Below are 24,916 nucleotides of genomic sequence, written 5' to 3'. Positions count from 1 at the left end.
AAGTCTATCGTTTGCAGTAGCAACAAAATATGGAATTTGTGCCATTTTCTACAAGAAAAAATCTTTGATTTTGCTTTTAAACATAATTATGTCTTCTACAAATAGCCATAATATTTTATTGCTAACTCTTTAGGAATATTATTTTTTTCCACATGTATATGAATTTCATCATCAATAATACAATAAAAAGAGAAGTATATTATACCAAAATATCAAATACAAACTTTTATCCGTAATGTGTAGAGAAGGTGAAGGCAAAGTTTCCAGTACAGCCCAGTCTGATTAACTCCAAGTTACTCACTATAATGTAATATAATCCACCTAAAGTTGCCAGTTCACTACAGGACAAAAAAAGAAGTATCCTGAGTCATACTTCAAATTTAGTTTTAGAGAAATTATTTGGTTGGGTTTTTTTACTCTTTCCTTAACCTACTAGAGATATCCAGGACAATCTAATTATGTTTAACAAATATAAAGGAAAAGGAACTGATTTATGGCATTCATAAAAACTGTACTTTTTAAAGCATTGTTTTAATATATTTTATGTAATTTTAGGAAAACTTCCATATAATAATGGAAATTGTCACACAGTTTATCAGGCTGCCTTACTGATTTTGTACTCTCCATGCTAGTTTGGAAAATAAATACACAAGCTATAGAAACTGGGTAACACAAATAGTCACCAATTCAAACCTTATAAATTTAACTGGAAACGATCTAACTATTTGGTAATTTCTTTAATGGGTTAAAAGAGAAATCATACAAATACAGGAAATTTAACTTTGGCTTTGAATGACATTTAAATCCATGCACTACATACATAATAACTTACTAACAAAACCTATCAGTATCTAACCACAGTACTTCTGTTTTACAGCAAAAGAACAACAAGCATTAAACTCACAGGTTCAGAGAAAAGGTTCAGGTGTGGACATTTCTCTCTTCCTGGCCCATATCTACCACGATTTCACGCATGATTTTCAACCAGGAATAGGTATTCATTTTAGAAACGAGTCACTAATAAGATGTCTGGATCAAATTAATTAATTCCAAGGCCTAAAGAGAGACAGGGCTTGGAATCAGATTTAATAAAATTTGTATCTTGAACACTGTTCTTGTGAGGTTTCCATTTCAAAATAACTTTCCTATTAGCTATGTTAAATGGCTATATCTCAATGACGTCCAATATTTTCAGTTATGCTTCTTCCAGCCAGATGGATGATTTTATCACGGCTAAGGCCAGCAAGGCTTTTCTAATGCTTCAGTACTGTTAGCCATCATGTGTCCCTTGACACAGGGAGTGGGGGAAACACTTCAGAATTACTTCAGTCACAGCCTCATCTCTTGAAATCAAACATTACAACAAGCTGCATTATATTTTAGGGCTTGCCCATATCCTGGGACTACCTGAAGGAGGTACTGAGATCCCTTCTCAGGCCAGCACCAACTCAAGTTGCTGTCTCCGCCTGGCTCTGCACTGTGCAGCGATATTAGCCCAGGTCTGAGAGCAGTGACAGCTACGTGATGGCTGTGCCCTACTGATGCACCACCTTCCACTAAAGCTCTGGTTAAAAAAAACAGCTTGTGCAGGTCATCTTTATACCTGCAGCATAAATACCCCTTACAGTTGCTCTGCTGCAACATTATCTGTTCTTTATCATACAATGTTATTAGCAGGCATTCTTAGAAATGCAGATTAATTTCATCAGCAGAAGATATGGCAGGGAAAACACTCATGTTCATCTTTATTGCCTAAATTATTCATTTATTTTATTTTCTTCTGCTATAAATAAAGATTGTCAGATAAGCACTGATAGTCTTTATAGCTCTTTTATCTAATAAGGATGCATTTAGGAAATCATTCTTTATTGTTCTTTTTGGGGAGCACAGCAGCCAAATGATCGCTTTATTTAAAGAATATTTTCCATCAATTTAGGAATATGTTCTGTTTTTCATACAGAAAAAAAGCAGCACGTTTCCTTTTTATTTAGATTTTTAAGGGCCATACCTATAATCCTTTTCAATTCCGCAAGTCTGTGCTTGTCTAACTCCTCACACACAGGGATACTCAGATCTGTAAAAGGAGAAATATCAGCCTTTTGCAGTCTGACAGTCTCCCTGACATTTGGAAGCTGAATGTACTCTGACTGACTATTTATTTTTTGTGATTTCAAATATGTTTTAGCTCCAGGAGCTTTGTCATTTTTAAACAGATATGAATCCACTTGCACTTCAAAACATTTATTTGGGCAAAAGGGTTGTTATATTATAGAGATGTAACAGTCCTGAGGAGACAAGTGGAAATCCAGACAGCATTGACGTAAAGTGACAGAGAATTTTCTCTATACAAATGATGGGTTTAGTGCCAGGTATTTTTCTTCGTTGGTATCTGTAGCTGTGCATTTGGGCCTTAAGCCTGCACCACCAAAGTCAAAAGCAGAACTCCCACTGACTTTAGTAGAAGCTGGGTGAGATTTTCACTGTGATAAACATGATCACCTCATGATCCTTCCAGTGTAACTGATTTCTGTAAGTTGGGCATTTTCTGTCAAAATATACATCGCAAGTATGATTTTCAGTAATGCAGCCCAGACAAAATTCTCACTGGCAACAACGGACTAAAGCTCCTTTAAAAATCAGGCCCTCTCATGCCGGCCACTTTACAGCGTCAGAAAACGTATGCCGCATATCGGGGCCTTTGTTGGGCCAGTGTTTGCCCAAACAGGGAGAGCGAGAAGGACCAGGATGCGCCGACCGATGACAGATGACTTGTCAGTGCTGGGAAGGGGATCCGGTATGGTGCCAGTTTGATGTGCTCTGGGATGCTATCCCTATTTCTAGTAGTAACCTATTACTGTAATCAATACCAGTTTCTTCTTTCTGCAAATGGCTACACATTCACTTATCAAACTTGGACATAGTCTAATCCCCTCTCCTGATTCTCTCTTTCTTCTTCTGGACCAGCTCAGGGTAGATGCAGAATGTAGGCCTCATTTAAGCAAAATACTTGAACATCATTAACTAAGAAGCTGCAAACCTGTGAAGCTACTGACATATGAAAGCTAAACACACAGTTAAGCATATATTTTTAGGAATAAAAACCTTAATGTTTATTATTTTATTCATACTATTCTGATCCAATTCTTAGATCATTATAGTCTTACACAAATACTCTTAATGAGGTCAGCATAATAAGTTTGACCCTAATAGTTAACTTCAGAGGTTTTCCTGTGAAAAGTATAGTTGATAATTCATCTCTTAATAGTGGAAAATTTTAATGGAAACTCTGTCAGTCTAATTCCTGTGTCTCAAATAATACTTAGATAACAGACATGCAAAGTATTTTAATACTGCAATGTACCTGAGTAGTGCAGTAACAGTATATACACTTTTCTACTGAGCAGTTACTTGCTGAATATCTGTTTGGAGTGCTTCACTGTTATGCAGCCTTTGTGGGGGCTGAATTAAACAGAACAAGATTCTCCATTTTCTAAATAATTTCTTATATTTACAGTCTTAAACCACTTGTGTGGGGGGAACATGGTCTAGCTAAATTTTCCTGTTTTGAAGATGTGATCACAGAAGTGTGAAATTTTCACAGATGTTCATGAGTCACATTCTATACTTGGTCTGCCCCAGCTTTTYCCTGGAAACAGGTTTATCGATTTCAGTCTGAGTGGTTTTCCCACCTTCTGACTTTGTTCATGCACAACATACTGCTAGTAATACAAACTAGTTTCTCTCCTAGTCTGAATTCAGGCCACCGGCCCCTGTGCACCCCAGATTAATTGAAGCACTACAGGCAGATGAAGGCTCTTCAAGCACACAGTTCGCTTTTATTTGTTTTTTTCTTATAAACCATTCCCAGGGCAGCAAAGGAACAAAGCAAACAACACACACTTACAACAAATCCCCTATATAGAATTTAAAATACCAAATTATAGTCCCAGGTTGAAGTTCAAATAAAGGATTAAATAGATCCCCAAATTTTCTCTATCCTAAGACAACATTAGTTGTGCTCTAATGTTGTATCAAAGCCATGCATTTTTCTAGCACAAGCAGCAAATACTGCATGGGGTTTAAGACACTGGGGACTTCTCTTGGAAGTAAAAGGGTAATATTATCACAAGACTGTAACACACATTTGTCTTCATGGTTGCTGCTGAAGATTAAAAAAACTAACAAAAAATGCTTTAGATCTGAAACCACAAAAAGCAACTCTGGTATGAGGCTCTGGATCCAAAGCTTTCTTAAATCAGGAAGAATATTTCCCTGGGCTTTAGGTGAAGCCAAATACCGAGTGAGACTCTGCCGTTCACACTAAGAGCGCACCCACAGGCAGCGGCAGCTCCGGGTGGAAGTGCCCTGCGTGCAAAGCCAAGGGTACAAGCCGATACGGCTGCACCAGCACCGCATCCTGCTCAGCGCCAAGGGCCTGAGGAGCCTTCACCCACTGTGTTTGTTATTCACTGCCCTTGCTATCCAAACGAAACAGCTCTCTTCTTACCTACATCACACAGCAGAAATGTAGATGAGCGCGCTGTGAGGGAGAACCAGGGATCTGCCCACTCCCTATTAAAAGGYAAGGCCAAAAAAGTCGTGTCCTTACCACACCTCTTACCAGCAGCACGCAGAGCTCCGTGGTGCAAAGACACTTAACACCTCCGGATTCTCCTACCTCAGCTCTTGACTGGCCCTTAAAATTCAAATGTTGCTGTTCAGGAACATCAGAAATGGTGCCTTAATCAGAGCTAAGAACACATTATGAACCCTTACAAAATGAACACCACTACTTCTGTTTTTTTGCATTGTGTTGCAGAAACAAAAGGCTCTGCCAAAGCTATGCTGGCATATGGATGTATACTGATTATGCCTCATATATATCACACCATATTCTCTCTCTCTCACTCTCTATTTCTATGCACTATTTATTAATTCAGCCTACGCTCTGCTTCATTTTTAACTTTTGTTTTTTCCTCTGCTTCTGTAAAGGATAGAGATATCTGTAACATAACTGGACACAAATGAACCACTTTCCTGTGTGACCACAGTCAAAAAGCCACGAAATCTGAACCAGACTATTATATTTTATATGTTCCCAGTCTCGTTGTGATAGGGGAACAGGTCAGTTATATTTCTATTATAGACATTTATGCTTTTTCAAAAGGTCACACTGTAACTTGCTCCCTCTATGTTACCTAAACACTGTGCACCAGATGGCAGAATTGGGCACACAATTTATTTTAAAGGTTGCAGGGTACAGACTCTCTGCAAGGCTAATAGTGTCCCTTTCCTGCTTCCAAGGTTAAGGAAAATTCAGCAATCCAAGGCAAGTAAAGAATAAATTATCTTGACCCTTTAGGTCACATTGGACATAAACCAAAACATTTTTGAGATTCAGAAAGTACACTTTTTTTTTTACTATTTTTTCACATTTTTGCTCCCTCAGACATCCAGGGTTGTGGCTGGTTCTAGATATGACAAAATAGCACCTTTAGCAGGATGAGTTTCTATGATTCCTGGCACAGCTGGAAGCAGGAATTTCCAGAAAGCCTGTTCTCTGGAGGCTTTCTAGCCAAGTTTTCAGACTCAAGAGACTCAGTTAAACTTCAGATACCATATAACCTTCCCTGAGCAGCATGCTGCTGCCACCATCATAGGTTGCCTAGAAGGCGATGTGATTTATGATGTGGACAATGCAGAAGCTCTGTCCAACATGCATAAAATCAACATGCTCGGGCACAGCAGCACTTCACAGTTTTCCTCCCAGGTCTGAATCTTGCTAACTGTAGCCCTTCTGTTCATGGGAAAGAAGCAACCATATGTGCCCACAGACGCATTTGTATATCAAAGAGGAGAGGTGGGTATGTATAGAAATACGACTCAGAGCTGCAGCCCACACTGAACAAGCCAATGCAGTCAGTCTCTGCAGCTGGATATGCATACTGTGCATATGGCCATCAGAACCAATCTGGGGTCCCTAATACTGCGAGAGGGGCACAGCTCACCAGTAAATATATCTGCACTGATGTTCAGGAAGCTCACCTTCCAGCTTGAACTGCCTTTCCCTGTTTCGTTGCTTCTTCTGCTTATTTACAGAGCAGGACGTGTCTTAAACTGCCCTTGTCTCTCCTTCCCTGTATCTCTCTACTTAAAGAGAAAGGAAGAGAAAAAAGGGAGGGGGGGGGATGCAGACAGGACAATCGGAAACTGGGACCTGCGAAACTCCTGCCTTGCTGTACGCCTGTGCAAAGGACCAGGGTAGGAATTCAACAGCGCCTCATATTTCAGACTTGGTCAAGGCTTCCAGCCCTAACAAAAAAAACGATGAGGGAGCAAGCTGAATTACAGTATTGACCATCACCATATGCAGCCTTTAAGTATCACTGCAGGCATAGTCCCAGGAAAGGTTTCCAGATGTTTGTAATAAAAGGTATCCACTCATCTGTATCCAAACCTGACGAGTCCTCCACATTCTCTACAAAGCAGTATGTGCATTTAGTCACTCTGAAAAAGTCATATTATTCCCTTTAATGGCTAAAAAATACAGCTATAAAAATATCAGATCAATTCTTAACTTTTTATTATGAACTTTGAGTGAGGCTGACTTAAGTGCTAGCAATTTTAAAATGTCTCCTCTGATGTTTGTCTGAAGGACAGGAYGAAGACTTTCTGCAGTTCCAACTAAACCCACAAAACTGAGTACAGCCATCAAAAATAAGAACCATTCTTTTTTTTCCAGAGCCAGACAAATAGACTTAGCCAAACAATGGAGACAAAAAACTGACTCAGACCGCTTTCAGAAAGGCTGAACATAGGACTAAAGTTACTATTTTAAATGGATATTTGTCCAATGTGCTCATGCCAGAAATATCTTAAAACATCAAACTGCTGAGATATACTGCAAGACCAAAGATTCTACAAGAAGAACATTAATYGCATCTATTAAAAATAACATCTAAACTTGGAATACCATTAGCAAGTACAAAATCAAGAAAGAAAACAACTACTATCTTAAGATACTACTCTGGCCCAATAAACAAGACATCTTTAAAGTACTTACGTTTAACCATTTTTACATTTCCATTTGAGCATATTTTACCAAAACAGTACGACTGCATGAAAACCATTGTACAGGTATAAAATTGACTTATCATGATACAAATATTTTCCGCCCTCCTCATATGAAAGGTGTAGTAGGAATTTTATACAGAAGCAAGTACCTCCGCAGTTAGTGAAGTATAGCACATTCCCTGCACAACTGTCCAGAGTGACAGCATAGTCAGGAAATTCCTTAAACACCATCAYATAGGTGCAAATGTCCTTCCTTAATTTGATCAAGAATTAAATAGAGTTTAGGACATATATCTGTTACAGGATCAGGATCCTGGCTGATATCACAATATTTTACCAAAATGAGAGAAAAAGGAAAAAAAAATGCATCCAGCCAGATCAATATCAATGTCTAGTATAAGAAGTTTGTGTGTAGTCTSTAAGAAGACTATATTATGACACCAAAACCTGACATGGGATAGAAAAAATAACTCGATTCCTAACTAGGTAACAAATTTCCAAATTAGCAAAAATATGAAAACTTTTTCCTTCATCCAAAACTTTTCCATTTGATTAGCTCCAAAACAGCCTTGGATTCTCTTCCTAGACTGTTCCTATAAATCTTCAGTCATGCCCAATTAGGTGAATTTAATTCAAGACCCCTGTAGCATATTCCTGAATAACAGGGTGCTGCTTCTCCAGTTGACTAAATGAGACATATATAACCTGGAAATTTTCCAAAATTTTGGGTCCTGGAATAGACATCTGTCAGGAATTCTGTCTACTTTAAGGATTTTGCTGCAGAGACACCCTTTTGGAGCATTACAGGAATCCCAGGCGGCACAAGAGAAGTATCCAAGTGGGAGGACAAAAGAAAGGGACCATATATCCTCYGTCACGAGGATCAGAACTACACACCTGAGACTGCAGTAGACCTAGTGGTGAAATATGCATGAACAACTCCACCAGTTCTCTAAAAAAGCATGATTCCACCGAAATGAATGGCACTACTCTGGTATCACCCAGTTTTCTCCATCTCTCTCTCTCCCCCACACACATTAAACCCACACACATAGAGCAGGAAAAACTTCAAAGGCTGTGAAAGAGTTCTCATTAGTGCTGATGCACCATTAACTTTTAATCACCGCTACTGTAGTCACTTCCATTGCTAAGTAGTAAATCTGTCACACTTGAGAAGACAGAAATAGCTGTTTCCTGGTCCATGCTACTTACTGCCATTCAACTTTTAACCAAGTTTAAGCTCTAGCATTGACAAAACTGTCCTAAAAAGTGGAAAGTGTGCTGGAGATGATATTGAAACAGATGCATTATCTTCCTCTATGAAGTAGTCCGAAGTTTAACACAAATCAGTCAGGGAGGAAGATAAGATCACTTTGCTCCACAGTTCTTGGGTTTTTGAGTAGACTAGGTTTTCTATCAGTTTAGCTTTCTGACTTAGCTCTTGGTGGGAGCAAGTGAGCACTAGAGTATGGTGACAAAGTAGTATGAGCCATCTTTCTAGGCAGCAGACAGTCACTAATGATCTTAGCTCTAAGCTGAAATGTCATCTTTAACTACCTTACTTTCATTTTTCATGATTAAAATTAAAAATGTGCATTTACCAACAAAACGTAGACTAGAAATAGCCTGTAACTGCAGTGAGACCTGTGTGAATACTTCAGGACAATCTTTCTTAGAGTCATTTCTTCCCTGCTGATTTGTGAAAAACTAATCCTTGCCAATTTTAAATCTTCCCAAAGAATACACTGCTAATCAGAAGTGACATTACCTTTTGCTTCCCCTGCATATAGACGAACACATAATTACACACACACACCTCGATGTATAGAGCAGGAAGGAGGGCTGAACACTTCAGCAGAGATTGCCAAGAAAACAATCATACGAAAATGAGGAGAGAAAAGAGATCAAAATTTGCTTAAACCAGCCTCTTCCAATTAACATCCCTGTTCTTGTAACAGTAGTAATTTGTTGCCCAATACAAGGAAGAATCACTGAGGTGGTATGAATGAATATTCAAGGTTAAGAGAGTTTATTTGTGTGTTCCACCCACAACTGTCACCATGCACAGACTGGCCTCCGTTCCTGTCTCTCCCTCCTCCAGGTTGCACATCTGGGCTAAATACTTGACCTATATAGGGAGCCTGTGACAGGAAAYACCTAAAATCAATCCAACTTGGTTTTAAAACCTTTTATAAAGTGTAAGCCTCAGTTTTATAAAGACCTGCTGTGTCTGATCTAGCGGTAACTTTAGACATTTGTACAGTTTTTTTTTTTTTAACACATCTGTTGTTATTGTTTCATATGAAATAATAATAACAATGATTAAAAATAAACACTTCTCATAAAGCATAGAAGTCATCATAGTGTCTGGAGCTATTGCTCATACAGTGATTTCAGAAGAAAGTTGTGTGGTTACAAGTAACTTGATTTCAAACTCTGTGCTCCTTCYCAACCCTTAAAAAGGAATCAGTCTGCATTTTCTTGAGCACAGTAAAAGAAAAAATAAGTTTAGTTGGTTTGTTTTGCTTTTTATGTAATTATTGTTTTTGACAGACTTTATTGGTTTGTTGATTCAGGCTCAGCTCTAACACAGTACTAAAGAAGTCAGAAGTAGCTGATACATTTTAGCCCAGTGGAAAACTGTTCAAGTGAGGGGTTGAAAACAATGGCCAAGTGCACACAGAAAATAACTAGAGATTCTTTTGATATACCCAGAGGTCCTGAAAAGCAAAAGATTTAGAAACTCATATAACAGAGCCTTCTTTCCCTTAGAGCACCCTAAGTCCAAGCTGACGCACCCATGAAAATCACCCTGAAAGCTAATAAAGTATTTAAAAGTTCAAAGCAACAGAAAGTAAAGCTTCAAGAAACAATTAAATCTCTAGGATTTAGGGAAATAAAATCCAGGCAGGGATTGAAATGTGACCAGGCTCAAAAAAAATAAAAAATAAATAAAGAGCAGAAGAGTAAGTTGCTGGGGCGCAAGCAATGGGTGTGGGAGGGAAGGTCTCCCTGGGAGCAGGTCCATGACCCGGGGTTTGGGCCCACTGCGGGGAAAAAAAAAACAGCACAGCAGAGGCATCCCACTGAAAAATGCACCAGCGATGAAGAAATCTAAGCACAGAGCCCAGTTTGCACAGTCAGTTAATTATTCCTTAGTCATTTCTGAAAAGGACATGATTTTTAAGGAGTTCAGAAGACACGCAAGCACACTTCAGTCATGCTCCGTCTTTCCCACGTTTCACCAGCTGTGCTTCTCGTGCAGCCTTTGCTAATCTTCCCAAAGGATTTTAACCTTCTCAGCTTTCAGATGCCCATTGTGAAGATGGCACTTCCCGCATGCCCTCGTCCTTCCGTTTTACCTCCTCCTCTATACCTGCCTTCAAGCTAGTGATGGGGGAGCCAATTTAGAGAACTAAGAAAAAAAAAGCAAAAAGAAAAAATTGCCTCAAGCCCAAGCAAGCACCCGGATCCTGTGGTTTTAAACACTCAGTTAATATCTCTTAAATTTTGAGTGCTCTGCATTTTCACAAGCCTCCAAGCTTCCTGTCTGCAGAAAGAGAATTGCTAAAAATTGCGTGAGAAAGGCCTGGCTCTCAATATTTCAGAGGAAAGAACTGAAGATCCAGCAGGGAAGCTCTTATGAAGCTTCCAGCACCATGCCACTGAGCAAAGGAGCCGACACAGTTCAAACAAGGTTTAGGCAAGTATCTCAAAGGGTGGGCAACTCTCCAAATCAAATGACTGAGTGTTCGGAGGTCCTTCCTCCTCATTCCAGCTTCCCGTGAGCTTGCTGCTCTGCGCAGTCCAAAAAAGATTCCCAAAATTCATTCTGTCTAAACATCTTTTCTGCTTTGTTTAACAATCAACCCTGGTCCAGCAAAGGCTCATAACCACAGGCATTTAGCACACAGGAGGTCTCAATGAAGCAAAGCTAAGTGTGTCAGAAGCTTCAAAAGATATCATGTGAGTTATCAGTGAGTTCAAAATTGCATGCATGCTAAAAAGTATGCTTGCTCAAGGATGAAAGTCCAAAGATTCATATTAAAGTGATATACTTACCTGCAGACCCAATGAGGACTGCTCAGGAACCCATTCAAATAAATCCAAATATATACTACTTGCCCGCTGAGGTGGACATCCTTCACCCGAAGAACACTGTTGTGCYATCAACAGCATATGTTGTCACCAACAGAGTCTTCATCTCTGCTGCAAAACGTGAATGGGCTGATGCGAAGGATGCAGGCCATGATTTGGGATTTATCACTAAGTCAGGTGCTGCCTTGGAGAGCCCGTCCTCCTTCCAACCCRCAACAGCAGCAGGGATTTAGCAAGCACAGGCATTCTCCACCTTGCAAAGCGCTGTATGTATGAGGTGGAGGGGAAAAAACTTGGAGGCAAGCTTCCCCGAGCGCAAAGAAGTGCTTTTCAACTTGCTAACAGGTGAGAAACAGAATCTGATTCAGGATTACGGAATAAAAATACGGAATGCATTTCTGGAGGAATAGTTTTGTGCTATTTTCTCTCCATGTTTTCAAAGAGCTCTGTGGCATTTTAGCTGCATAACTCCTATACTAGCATTTTTTGCCATATTTTGAAAAGCTTCCCATGCTATTCCTTTTGTATAAGGGGTTCTCTCAAAATGTCAGTATGATTGGTATTTGACTGGTGTTCAAGCATCAAAAAACCCCAAATACGTATTTGTTGCCTGCTTATTTTTAGCAATACCAAATAATTCAAACATGTCTGCAGCATTTTGCATTGCATATGTTGGTAGCCGTGGTCACAGCTTGGATTATTTGTGTTGAAGCCAAAACTGGTGATAGGGGTGGTAGTGGTGGTGGTGGTGGAAGGAAGTGCTTACACGCAGATCTGAAATCAACTCTCTTAAAATATGCTGAACTTTTCCCTTCACTTGACAGATGTTTTAGGAGGACTCTGACAGAAGAGCAGAGCCGTAAACCTGTCACCATAAAATACAGTATCTCTGAAGAGGTGAACATAAAAATACTCTAATTTCTGCGAAAGACGGGGATGGTTTCAGCTGCTCCCCTGGCAGACGGTGTCTCCCCGCACGCTGCGATGATTAAGGCGCCCCGGCGGTCCCCAGCACGCCTCGGACGTGCTGCAGGAGGGCCGTGTTTGGCCTCGCTCTGCCCTACCCGCTCACACACAACTCCCATTAAAACGGGGTCAAGAAGGAAACTGTTTTGCTTTCTGAAGTTCACACAAGGAAACAGGTAAAAGGCAAACCGGGGACTGCACTGGGCATAAACGGGAGGGTTTGGRGAGCAGGCGCCTGCCGGCTGCAGAAACCACCCCCAGCCAGTCGCGGCCGGTTCCAGCCGGTTCCAGCCGGCTCTGAAACCGGCTGCGCAGCGCAGCGCCCGCGCCGCGGCTCCCGCGCATCAGCCAAGGGCGGCAGCGGCGAGGGGGACACGCGAAGGGGAGCGCGTGGGGAGAGGCCGTTTTGGAGAAGGGGGACGGAGGGGTGCTGCTGGGGCACGGCTGGAGGCGCTCCAGGGCAAGGACACCCCAGGGACTGCGGCCCACGGCGGGGCCCGCACCGGGGCAGAGGGAAGCAGTGAGAAGCAAGAAACAGCGGAATAAAAGAGTAGGAAGCGAGGCAGGGCAGAAGGAAACCCGCCGGCACTGACCCCAGCTCCCGCACCGGCGTCACCTCGCCGAGGACCTGGCCGAGACGGAGTGCAAGGCGCGGAGGGAGCGGGGCAGCGGCCGGGGGTGTCGGGCTGCAGCAGAGCCTGGGCGAGGGGAGGAAGGGTGCTTGCCTAGGTGCTCCTTTAACTGCTTATGTCTTCATTGCTTCTCAGTACCCGAATCGGCAATGAAAGTTTGTTAATTGGCAGTAAACGAAACGAAGTGAAATTCCCCCAGTGGAGACTGTTTTGCCTGGGATGGTAGTTGCTGGGGGATATGGGCACCCCCGGAGCGGGGCTTTGGGATCAGCTGAGCGAGGGATATGTGGAGCAATGGCCCGAGCCTGCTGTTTCCACGAAGGAGGTACCCTGTGGAGGCACCAAGTGTGGAGTTTGTAATGAATGAATATTCAAATGGCTATAATGAGCTTGGCTGTGCGTTTTGCAAGGACAAGGCCTGTAGTTTGTCATAAGAGTTAAAATTATGATGTTAAAGCAGTCTAGTTTATAGAGACAAGGGGTGGAGATTGTAGCAGATAGGTGTTCAAATTGTTGTAACCTTCTTGGTTCTGTGTTCTACCATGATCAGCACAGATTCAGTTTGTTACAGTGTTAGCCCTGGTAGCCTGATCACAGGGACCGGGGTGGAGTTTTGCTTGAGTGTATGCACACGTTGTTAGAACGTCAGTCCCTCTTGTCCAGGAGAAGGAATAAAGTCTATAATGCATATATATTAAGTTTGTGATGATAACGGAAGTATATTCAAACAGTTCTTTAATATGTGTTTCCCAGAGGCGAGAGGTGAAATGTACTGGGCATAAAGGACAGTGGTATTAGGCTTTAAATGTGTCTAACATACCAGGCTCTGTTCAAAACATAGCCACCAGCCAAAATAATGGCACAGGATGTTTTCCTTTAGCTCACTTCAAGCAATTGCCCTGATGGCTAAACCACTCTAAGTGCTGACATGAACACACACCTCACAGGGAATGTTGCTGTACGTCAAGCTGCTAAGGCTTACATGCTCTCAGCCCAAACTCTTGGAGCTATTCCACTTTTCATAAGGTCAGGAAGAGCTGAATGAGGGCTGGAGAACAAAGATGAGCATGATTCTCAAACATAAGGATTAGGGGAAGAGAAGTCCTGCTCTGATTATTATTCTAGTATTTCTTATTAACTCCCAAGGGATGAAGTACTGAAAGATCAGCTGCAGTACCAGCCACCACTACCAAAATCACCCCTACATGTGGCCACATTTCTAAGGTCACTTGTCTCTCTTCAATCCTACAAGTGAAGAAAGTCAACAAGACATGCACCCCTCCTTGGTGTTCTCCACGTTCTCTATACTGGCTGGACCCCTTCACAGGCATCTAACTTTCCACAGGCATTGCATATAGAAAGTCTCCATGGCTTTGGGTGCTGCCTTGGTTAGTCACCAGAGTCTATACATTGGAAAAGCCAGAAGCTTCTCTCTTAGATTGCAGTCTGCTGTCTTGAACATCAGACCACCCTTCTTTCAAAACTCTTTTATTGCTAGAAGAGTGTCAGTAAAAAAAAATGAATAGAATATCAACTTCATGAACATTTAATTTGCATTGTTTGTTGAGCTGGGTCCTTAAGAATCATGTTGATCACAGCAGAACAACACTATTGCCAGTTACACACCCCAGCTAATTCACAAGCAGTCTAAAGCTGACATACGCTCACACAAGAAGCCTGTTAGACAATTCCCATGAATGGAAAAAAGAAGTTAAACCCAGAATAGGTCTGTAAGTGATTAACCCTCCCAAAAAAGACAGTTAAATTAATCAGCTACACTATTCACTTTGAATGTTATATTTTCCATGTCAGTAGCTAGAAAATACAGAGTAGATAAACTCAGAAAAAAGTGTTTCCAGTACATGAGCCATGTTTAATTTATGTATTCATGTAATTTCATTCATTTCATTCATTATGTAATTCATTATGTTTCTTGTGTGGACTCTTGGATGCAGCAGCACATTTCCAGATACATCATCGTGCTAACGCTTGTGTGAAAGCAGTAGCAGAACTATATATTTATTGTGTAACAGCACTGTATGCTTACAGTATTCTCAGACTGTAAATGACTAGAAGTAAGTAGAAGATTAATACTGTATCCAGGTATTTTCACCATTAAATTGACAATTCAGCTTCACCCATGATCAATAGTTACTGCAAGTCATTACAGTCTGCTGAATCTTGCTGGCTTTTGTGCGATCTTCTGGAATATCAGGTCAAACCACCGTGGACATGAATCCACAGCACAGGAACCACAGTTGTGATTGTGCTGTTGTCCTTCACCTGACCTGCTCACACAAAGACCATGCAGTGCAAGGTTAAGGCTCACTACTCTGTCAGAATAGGAAATTATTCACTCTTGCTAATCCAAGAGTAAAATATATTTCTCCAGCTCTTGCATATTAGTGATATCTCATATAACTTTTTTCAAGACATTCTTGCAAAATATATTTTACAGTGTATTGGGCCTGATTCCCTTTTATAAGACAGCTCCTTTAAACACCACTCCAGAAACAAAAAGTCACTATAAAGCCATTGTGTAAATAAGGAATAAAATGCTTATCTTTCATGGTCTCCATCTTAGCTATAATAACACAGTGCAAATCCTTACTTGTCAATGTTAGTATTTACTTCAGCAGAAGGGAACTATTTTATGTCAAGAGGAGGACTTGGATGTATGTCAACGACCTCTTCAGAAAATTCTTTGTAATTTAATTTGAACAGGGCTAGAGGGATTATCAGCTAAAACCAAGCATTCTAGAGACGCTTTAAATGATCTTCACATACTTTCTCTGACGTCTGCATAGGCACTTTGACTCTGTGAGTCACCATCTGGCATCTTTTCATTCTTCCTCTTGTTTTTCTCACCTTTCTTGTTGCCATTTTTAGCTAAGGGTAGAAAAGAGAAACACCTGTCAAGTTGATTTAGCATTAGCTAGTCATGAAGAATAAAGTGACTTGCTTCTTTCTGATTTTGCTCTAACCCTTCCAACACGCACAGCAGATGTTTAGAATATCCTGTTATTCCACATACCAGAACTAAAAAACCTTAGGTGAGCGGAATCATAAAAGCTCCTTTTGCCATACTACAAGCAAATTAGAAATGTATTTGCCTCAGCAGTAATGAATTGAGTGTACTGCCTTTTACTAAAGGTTTGCTAGTATTTTCCATTACTTGGTCAGATATGTAAAAAAACCCCAACCAAACAAAAAAACCCCCCACCACCTAACACCTCTTGAAGTCAACAGGAAGACCCCCCAGAGAAAGACTTTCAAAGGAGCTAGACAGACCCCTGAGAGAGAGCTTTATTGCTTAGTGAGCAGTATCTGCATGGACTCTTGCCAGTATCATGGCTCAGGGAAGGAATCCTACCCTCCCGCCAAAAAAWAAAATAAAATAGTTAATCAGAAGGTTAATCAGAAAGCTGCATTGTTAGGAACCCCTACTCTGACTAGCCACAATGGTGTCTGAACGTCCTCATTCTCATGGCCATGTACTTTATTCTGTCAGGGCATGGAAAGTATGTTCAGGCATGTTACAGAGAAGTAACTTACAAATTAGGGGCATAGGTGAGATGGCCAAAACCATTCTTGAATGAAAACCCATCAAAACATGATGAAAATTCTAATGCCCTCTTTAATTTATGGCCTATTAATCAGTATACCAAACCATCTCTTAAGGTAGCTCCCAGGCACAGGATTAAAGTTGGTTATCTATTACTAACATTGATGATTATTATTATCAACCACTGTTTTCTCTCTGTGAGTGTTTACTTGATCTGAATAAAGGCCATGAAGTATTTTGCATGTATAATCATTTGAATTTAAATAGGACGATATCAGCTACACTAGAGCTTTTCTTGTTTCTTTTTTCCATGAGCAGCCAAAAAATGAGTGTAAAAGGCACATATTCCTATATGTTTATTTCAGAAAACCCTGCTTTATAAGACAGGCCCTGCCACAAGACAGAACAAGTGAACAGTGCTTTCTAAACCACACCAGAGGCCTGACAAGAAGGCCAGATCTGATGCATCCTTTGTATATAGAATAAGCACAAGCAACTACTATGTGTATACGACAAACAAATTTCAACTGTACTCAAACAAGACCACCTTTCTGATAGTCTGCTTTTTACAAAGACAATGAATTGGGCAAGGCTCATAAATCCCAGGAAGAAATCAGATACTGAAATTTAAAGAAATTGCTGCTTTTCCACCATACCTTCAACTTCGAATACTTCATCTTTTTGATAGAGTCTAATTCATGCAGCTGACAGAAGTCTTCCTTCCAAAACCAAAAGAAGTAAGTGAAATTTGAATGTGGACCATTGGAATGCTAATCAGCCCACTGAACAGAGAATAACATTAAAAGATAAGAACAAATTCAAATAATGAGTGATTTGTAATATGCTGGCATTTCTGAAACAGGTCCAGACTCAGGTTCATACTATTAAAATATGTTCAGTGGAACTTTTATGCTGTTAAAGAGGTATTTTTCTCACCTGAAAAATTAATATGAATCCAGAGAAGACTTCAGGGAAAGTTACAGTGGAAAATGATTTTCTCTGGCATAATCAAATGTGTTTATTCTAAAAGTTTGCCTAACGTTACATTATTCACTGAAGCCATGGGTAGGGGAAAACGTTAATCAGAAAGGTTTTGCAAGAGGCGTTGCTGTTTATTCACTATTAGTCATCCTTTGGCCTCTTTCATTGTGACATCCTTTAAAAGATGGGCTCTTAAAAGGAATAGTTGTGTTATATTTTATTATTCTATTTGTAGATGTGCTGAGGAGACGATAGAAGCTGGTAGATGAAAGAAAGCTCATTAAAAGCCACATGTTTTCATCTTTGCTTGTTAAACATCTGGCAAAAAGGACACAATCGAGGTCATGTTAAAATTAGTGGGAGATCTTCCAAGGAGCATCTAGGGCCAATGAGTTGGTTATTAAAAGGTACTGGTATAAAAAGTTTATGCAAAAGTTTTAAAACAACACTCCACATTCTAGGTCAAAGGAGTGCTCCTCTTTCTCTGGACTTCTCAAAGATGGGAATCATCTCCAGGTTTAACAGAGGATATCAATAGACTAGATAACAAGAACACTAGTAATATCTGTAAATCCTTGCTTATTTCTTCTTAGTAGCTATAAGAGTAGTTTATCCCTAATAGCCTTCACTTAAATATCAGCCTGTGCACATGCATCCCCAATTTATTTTACCCTCTGATTCTTGATTCAGTTTCCTAACCTAAAAGCTTATTTCCTGATCTCTCTGAACTGCTTTTGTATTTCCAGCTCTTGCCCCATTTCCTTTCACATCTTTCACTCTAAGCTCATTGAATACACTGTCTGAAACACTCCTGGCATTGCTCTCTTCCAGACCCATGCTAGGCTCTGGCCCAGTCTGGCTTTTGGCCCTTGCATTCCACTAAAATGCACCTTGCCAAAGTTTCTGATGACTTCTTCCTAGCCAGAGCTCTGAGACGTTACTCCATCTTCAACTTGCCAGCAAAGTTCAACACTCCTAACTTCAAAACTTTTCTGAAAACTTTTACTACTATGACTCTCTTCCCTCCTAGATTTCCTCCTAACTCTCTAGGTACTCCTTCAGTGTATCAGCTGGAGAACCTCCCTCTTGCCACTTCAGCTCCCTGGGAGAGTTTCACGGGGCTCAGTTTTGAATCCCACCCCTTCTCCCTTTCTGTCTTTTCTCCAGGTAATCCCAAACAAAACCACAATTATGTCATAGCTGATTCACAGGCTGCCTCTCCATCCTACATCTCCTTCAATTCTAAGTGGAAACCTGGCATATTTCTTTGGCTGCCTCTTACGTATGTTCAGCTATCAGCTAAATCTCAGCCTTTCATGCTGTCTCATAGCTTGTTAATAGCGAACAAAATCATTATGCAACCGCCAGTGAGCTCATAAACTGTTTCTTGCTTCATGATCTCTTTAGGTCTTCATTACTGTTTTGTACCAAAATCTTCCCATTTTTTCCTGAATAATGTCCCTCTTCATTCACTCAGAGAACTCTGTCCAAGCCTTGATTATCTACTATCTTGATAAAATGCCTCAATAAATACAATCTGACTCCGTTTTTATACATACAAATTCTTTCTGCAAGATAATTTTCATGGTTGCTTGCATTGAACCTTTTGTCCTCTCTTTGCCTTCCCTCACTGACTCCTTGTCAGACACTGAACACAAATCTCTCTCCCCATCCTAACATCCTCCTGTGCTATATGGCCACATTCCTAGCTTTTTAGTAGGCAAGATACGAGGACGCAAGTTGATACTAACAGCACTCACACCAAGCTATGTGAGGAAGCCAGGAGCAGAGGGAGGCAAATGGCAGGCATCTAGAACCTAAGGTGTGGTGCTAGTTTTTAAGACTGTGTGTAGCACCTCGCCAAAAAGTGTGAGCAGGAACAGTACCATAATTCATCTCTTTTGCTGGCTAACTTGCTAATTTGCAAGCAAAGGCAACTTTCAGCACCCATTTGTTCAAAAACTGCCTGTGGGCTTCCTTCACTCTTGGGAGGAAGTCCTGATAAGCACCCACTGCTTGACCTATTTTCAAACTTGATTAAAACTTGGTTTTGCCCTGGTGTCTCTTGAAATTTGGCAGAAGGCAGATATCTGATAGGCTCATCCTACTGCTTTTTACACTGATGAATGTAATCTCTCTGTTTTCTTGTGATTACACACAAGCAGGCTCTGTCCACTGTGACCATTGACTGTGTCCTATCTCATATGCTCAAAAGTAACACCTGTTCCAGTGGGAGTCCTGACCCCCCTGTGAGATTCCTATGTACTACATAAATCAGAAAAAGGAACAAAAATTACAGAAACATTATTGAACATTCAATCACATTGCACAAGTACAAGCAGATGTAAGACAAGTAAACAGTGGCACATCTGAAGACTCAAGAGTTTCAACAAGTTTGGGGAAAGCCTCAGATAAAGGGCATAATAGATGATAACTAGTACACGCTTTGTATTGGCCTAGAGCTCAAGCACTGAAAGATCTGTGAAATATGAAATAGATGTGTACTAAAAACCATTCTGAGCACTGGCATATAAATGAGCTTGGCTCCTTAAATTTCACATGCAGAATTATTTTATGGCTAGAACAAGAACCACTATAACAAGTATAAGTTTTGTCAGGGCCTAATTCCCTCAGGCTGGAGCTCCCATCACCCCTACTGAAGCTAGTAGATTTGGACACACAGCACCTCTCAGGGTCAAACACTGCAAGTGTACTATCATCACACCTTAGGACAAATGACAAGTAATGAAACAAAACCACAGAAAACGTATGGATGTTAAAAATGGGTAACTGCCACATACTTTCATTTTTTGTATTGATACTCATTCATTTGAGCTTCCACATTGGGTCAGTATCATTAAAGTCAACAGCAACTTCATCCATTCTTTACGAGGCTGATAGTCTCAGATTAAGGAAAGCTGCGTAGTTGATACTTTGGAGCATGTGGTACAATGTTAGACATAAAAGGAGATATGGAATAGAACTGTATCACCTGAATATTTTTAACATTGTCTTTCTAAAGTCATTTCAAAGATTTACTGAAAAGCAATAGAAGTATGCAACAGTATGTAATTAGGTGATTTTAATTGTGGCAGATTCAGCAGCAGTAGGAATAGCAGTGGGAGCTGTTCACCCATGGCACATGACCTAGAGCAAATATGCAACATTAAGCAGCGCTGACGGGGACCACGGCCCCATAAACCTCTCACCGGTAAATTTTTGCCTGTATGCAGGCAGTGTCCCAAAACCATCTCTAGGGGTCTGCCCTACAGATGGTCATATTAACCTCTATTAAAGGCCTCATAAAAGAAAAACATTGAAGTTAATGAAACTCTTTCCACTGATTTGAACAGGCTTTGGATCAAGGCCTAAATAAGCAAGGATGGAATTAGAAAATGGAAGTACAGATGTAAAGAGATCTGTTAATCCAGCTGTTTACCTTCCAAGGGTGACCTAGTACTGTTTTATCTAAGGGGCAGGAAGGCAGGTTGATACTTTTTACTGTTACCCGATTCAAGTATTTGCAAATATTGATTTTAACAATATGTTAAAAAGTCACTGCAGCCCCACTAACATCCATAGGATTTGTTCCTACGTTAATATTTCACAGTTTGAAAATATCCGTATTCTCACATCTGCAGTAATTAGCTTGAATAAATCAAGTCCATGTCATCTGTAATGTGCTGTATCCTTCAGACTCTTATGTTTTATTTCAACTTTGATACAAAGCCGATCAGTACCAGCTGCTCAGCCAAAGGGCAGATCACACATTCCTGTTCCTCCGCTTTCTTCATTCCCGTTCGGAGCCAACCTATTGTTTGTTACAACAACTAATTAATCCAGCATGCCCTAGCTTCCAGTGAGCCTCACAAAAAACAGATTCTTGTATTTACTACATGTCCATTAAATTAATCCCAATTCTGGGTATGTGCATAAACACATAAATATATACATATGTATACAAGCCACATCACATATATATTTACACAGCTAGATTCATAGTTACTATTTAGGGTCATCCGTTTAGTAGCCACTCTTACTATTTCTAGCTGTCCTCTTAACAGGTCAAATGTGAGAAATTAGAGGTATGTATTACTATTTAGGCACGTCTGCATGGGGCCAGACTTTCAGGTATTCATTTTAAACTGACTCCAGACGACACGGCACTAAGCGTTAGTGTTACTGCACTGGCTGGAATTTTACATGTGATCTGCACAGTTGCTGGACTGCTGCATGGTGCCCTTGCCTGCTTTTGGGAGAGTGAAGAGGAGAGATTTCATATATTATAGCCAGAACTTCTAACACTGTCTGCAGTTAAAATTGCCTGACACTTCCTGTTAAAAGACTCCTGTTTTCAGTTACTTACATCTTAAAGGGTAACCATTCTCTTTGCTGGGTGTCTGCCTTACGGTTTATTATGGCTATTTCAGTTAAAATAGTTCAGCTGCTCCCAAGGGAATACATTGCTTTTTCACACATAAAAATAAGTCTAACGTCCATTTTGTTGAGTAGGTATCAAGCTTCCATTCTCTGGACCAAGGATCAGAAGTTTAGTGGAGGGGATTAGTTGCTGCTTGTACCTCTGGCTATTTTTGTAAAAAATCATGGGCTTGACGACATTATAACCTTTAAAAGCTTTTATTGCACATGCTGGTTAAAAGCTTGGGGGTTGGTTGCTCAGCTGTCTCAAAAGAGTTGTGGAAGCAGAAACTGAGCTGCTTTTGGTGGTACATCATGAGCTTCTCCATTGACCATGCGCATGGTCTTGTCAAGAGGAGGAAAGTGAGGAGAAGGAATTTACCTGACTGAATGCAGAAGAAAAAGGACTCTCTGGACTCAGTGATTGAAGATGGGGTTGAAGATAAAAAGTAGTAAATTAGCAGATGAGTCCTGCATGTGTCAATCAGTTGGCACATGATGGAGGGTTTTGGGGGGAAGGTTTGAGGAGCTTTTGTCTTTTTTAATTCCATAAACTCCTATATAGATAAAGGAATGTGATTCCATTTGTAAAAACAGATTCTTAGCTAGGAAATGACCAAATTCACACTGCCTGTAAGACCTCATTTTGCTCCCCCAGTGGGCCAGAAGTATAATATAGTTTGAATTTTGTGCTACTCTATACACAGTGCCTAAAAAAAAAAAAAAACAGTTTTGGAAGGAATCAGTGCTGCAAAAGGAAGGAGGCCGTTATTGGTAGCATGGTTCCTTATCTGCTACAGAGCCTGTAAGGTGCGAGTGTATTGGGTAGGCAACTGGGAAAAAGCCTTTCTCTCAGTAAAGATAAACAAACATTGCCCTCGCAGATTAGGTGATATCCTCATCTGTCACAGCGCTCCTGTGTTTACTGGAGTATCTGTGAAGCCACAATGACAGGGAAGTTGGGAAGGAGCCAACAGGGAATCTGAAAACAGAGCTGAATTGCAGAACAGCTGTGGGACAAGTGATGAATCTTAGCAGTTTTCAGGAGTTCCAGCAATTTAGTCCCCTGGTCATCCTGCCCTTTCCTCGGCAGGGAATTCTCCCCAGAGAAGACTGCACAGGAAATTCTGCCAGTGAAATTGTGTTTTGTTCAACTGATCTTTATGGCCCAAAGGCAGCAATATGGCCCGTTGCGTTGCACCTATGTGCAACTGCAGCAGGAGGCGAGGTGCATGGGGGTACAAACCAAATCCTGTGTAAAGACAAGGAACCTCATGGGAACACCCCGCTATCAGTGGGAATTCAGTGTTGTCTCTACCACACAGCAGAGGAAAAAGCCTGGCTCCTGCTGAGGTAGCTTTAAAATCCATGTGCTACCCATGGTTAGAGAATAAACATTATAAGGCAGTGCTTCAGATGGCCCTGGCAGTGCCATCTGCTTTGGAAGCTGCGACCTAGCTGCTGGCCCCTAACAGAGCCAAACTACAGATGTCTCATGTCTCTGTGCCCCTCAGACAAGGTATATCTTCTGTCATCTGTGTTTTCTGCCTTGAATTATACTGACAATCCAAATTGGCTGCCCCACAAACAATTGTCAAGATTTCAGAAATAGTAATTTCTTATAACCAGTTCTTACTGTGAAAGTTCAGATCTTTGCTAATCAAAGGATAGTTGATTTCTACCTTGCAGGGACAATTCTACATTTACTACCTTCTTCATGTAACTGGGAAAAGTTAATGTCACTACACGACCCCTGATACTGCATGTATTAATGACTTATTTGCAAAGTTTGTGCCATATGCTACAGCTGTTAATATTAAAAGATTCCTTCTGAAGTTAATTGGAGTTCAGCCTTAGGGGAATGGGATTTGGCCCCTAACTTTACAACTCTAAAGTTTATTACATGGGCTAAACTTACTTCTAAATGTCCCCAAACAGTAAAGTACTTAGCACACGTTCAGAGAACGCAGGAAGAACAGACTCTTATTTCAGGGTGGTGCAACTAGCTGTTAATGGGAGCAACTGTACTGTAATAACTGATCAAATCTTTGCAGATTTTAACAACTGCCTGTTTCCGTACAACCAAATGCAAACAATAGAAAGATGGAATTAAGGGCTGTCCTGTTTTAAATGTATTTTTATTGCTGCTTCATTCTTTTATTTAACAGGTCACTAATTAAATTGAGTCTGCTATGGCTTAGTCTTTTACAGGGAAGGTCTTTGTCTACATATCTTCCTCTGGAGGACTTTAAAGTGAAATATCAAAGTACTTCACAAGTTCATAAGCAAAATTAATTCAGAAACCTTTCTTAGATTAAAACGACAAGGAATAAAACTAGGTGTCACCATATGCAGCCAGCTCTTGCTACAGAATCTGCCTTTCTTCATCAGCTTATAGAACTGTAGCTTTAACTGCAAGTCAGTGGTCAGGTGTAATTAAGAAGGAGAAGTCCATAAACTAGCTAGAGTGCAGCATAATTAATACATTAGCTCTCTCGAATCTCTTTACTTGATGAGGAAGGGGTTAAAAATGCCTGTACAGCTGCTGAGGATCTGATCTGTGAGATATTAAAAATTAATGTGTTGTCATCATCATCACCACAAGCACATTGATTGTTATTATTACCAAGACTATCATTAACTGGATATTCATTAATGTTAAAAGTCACAGTCAGCATGAGATTCACCAGATTCCAAGTTCTGGAGGAGGAGGTGGAAAGTTACCTGGTGGAGTTTCAAGAACAGATTTTCCTTTTTTGCTGGTTTTCTTCGGTTTTAACTCTTTCCTGCTTGGTTTGAACCTTGGGTGCTCCTCCTCTGTCTCTGCAGCAGGAATAGTTCCTTCCTCTCCAGGTTGCTCCGTGAAGGGGAAATACTCTTCACCAGGATACGGAAAGGAATAATAATGATCCCTGTTGCTAATCTCCTGCAGGTAATAATCCTGATCCTCCATGAGCAGAGCCTGGGACAAATCCTCCAGTAGTACCAGCCCAAAGGCACAGAGAGCAAGGCAGAGCTGAGAACATGAGCCTTTCTTGCTAAGGGCAATCATTATCGTTTGTTTTTGCGTAAATCTCCTTTGCAAGTCCCAGAACTTTATTTGGAAACACGAAAAACAGCCCTGGCAGCTGGCAAATCCCCAGGACATGAAGAAGGATAAAGAAGCCTGTCTGCGATAAGT

The 24,916-nt window shown here is 40.7% G+C and overlaps 1 protein-coding gene across 1 annotated transcript in view; it reads right to left on the bottom strand.

The window, feature by feature from the left end:
* The window catches only part of CPXM2 (carboxypeptidase X, M14 family member 2), an 80,564-nt gene extending 55,768 nt beyond the window's left edge, over positions 1-24,796 (bottom strand). Inside the window, exon 1 of the mRNA XM_026065669.1 lies at positions 24,460-24,796. Within this exon, the coding sequence (XP_025921454.1) occupies positions 24,460-24,787 (328 nt within the window). The 5' untranslated portion in view covers positions 24,788-24,796. The remainder of the gene's footprint in view (positions 1-24,459) is intronic.
* Positions 24,797-24,916: the final 120 nt, after the last annotated feature.

Source organism: Apteryx rowi, unplaced genomic scaffold, assembly GCF_003343035.1.
Source record: "Apteryx rowi isolate R43461 unplaced genomic scaffold, aptRow1 scaffold_23, whole genome shotgun sequence".
NCBI lineage: Eukaryota > Metazoa > Chordata > Aves > Apterygiformes > Apterygidae > Apteryx > Apteryx rowi.
Note: the sequence above shows the minus strand (reverse complement) of the source record. Positions and strands in the feature narration are given on the sequence as shown.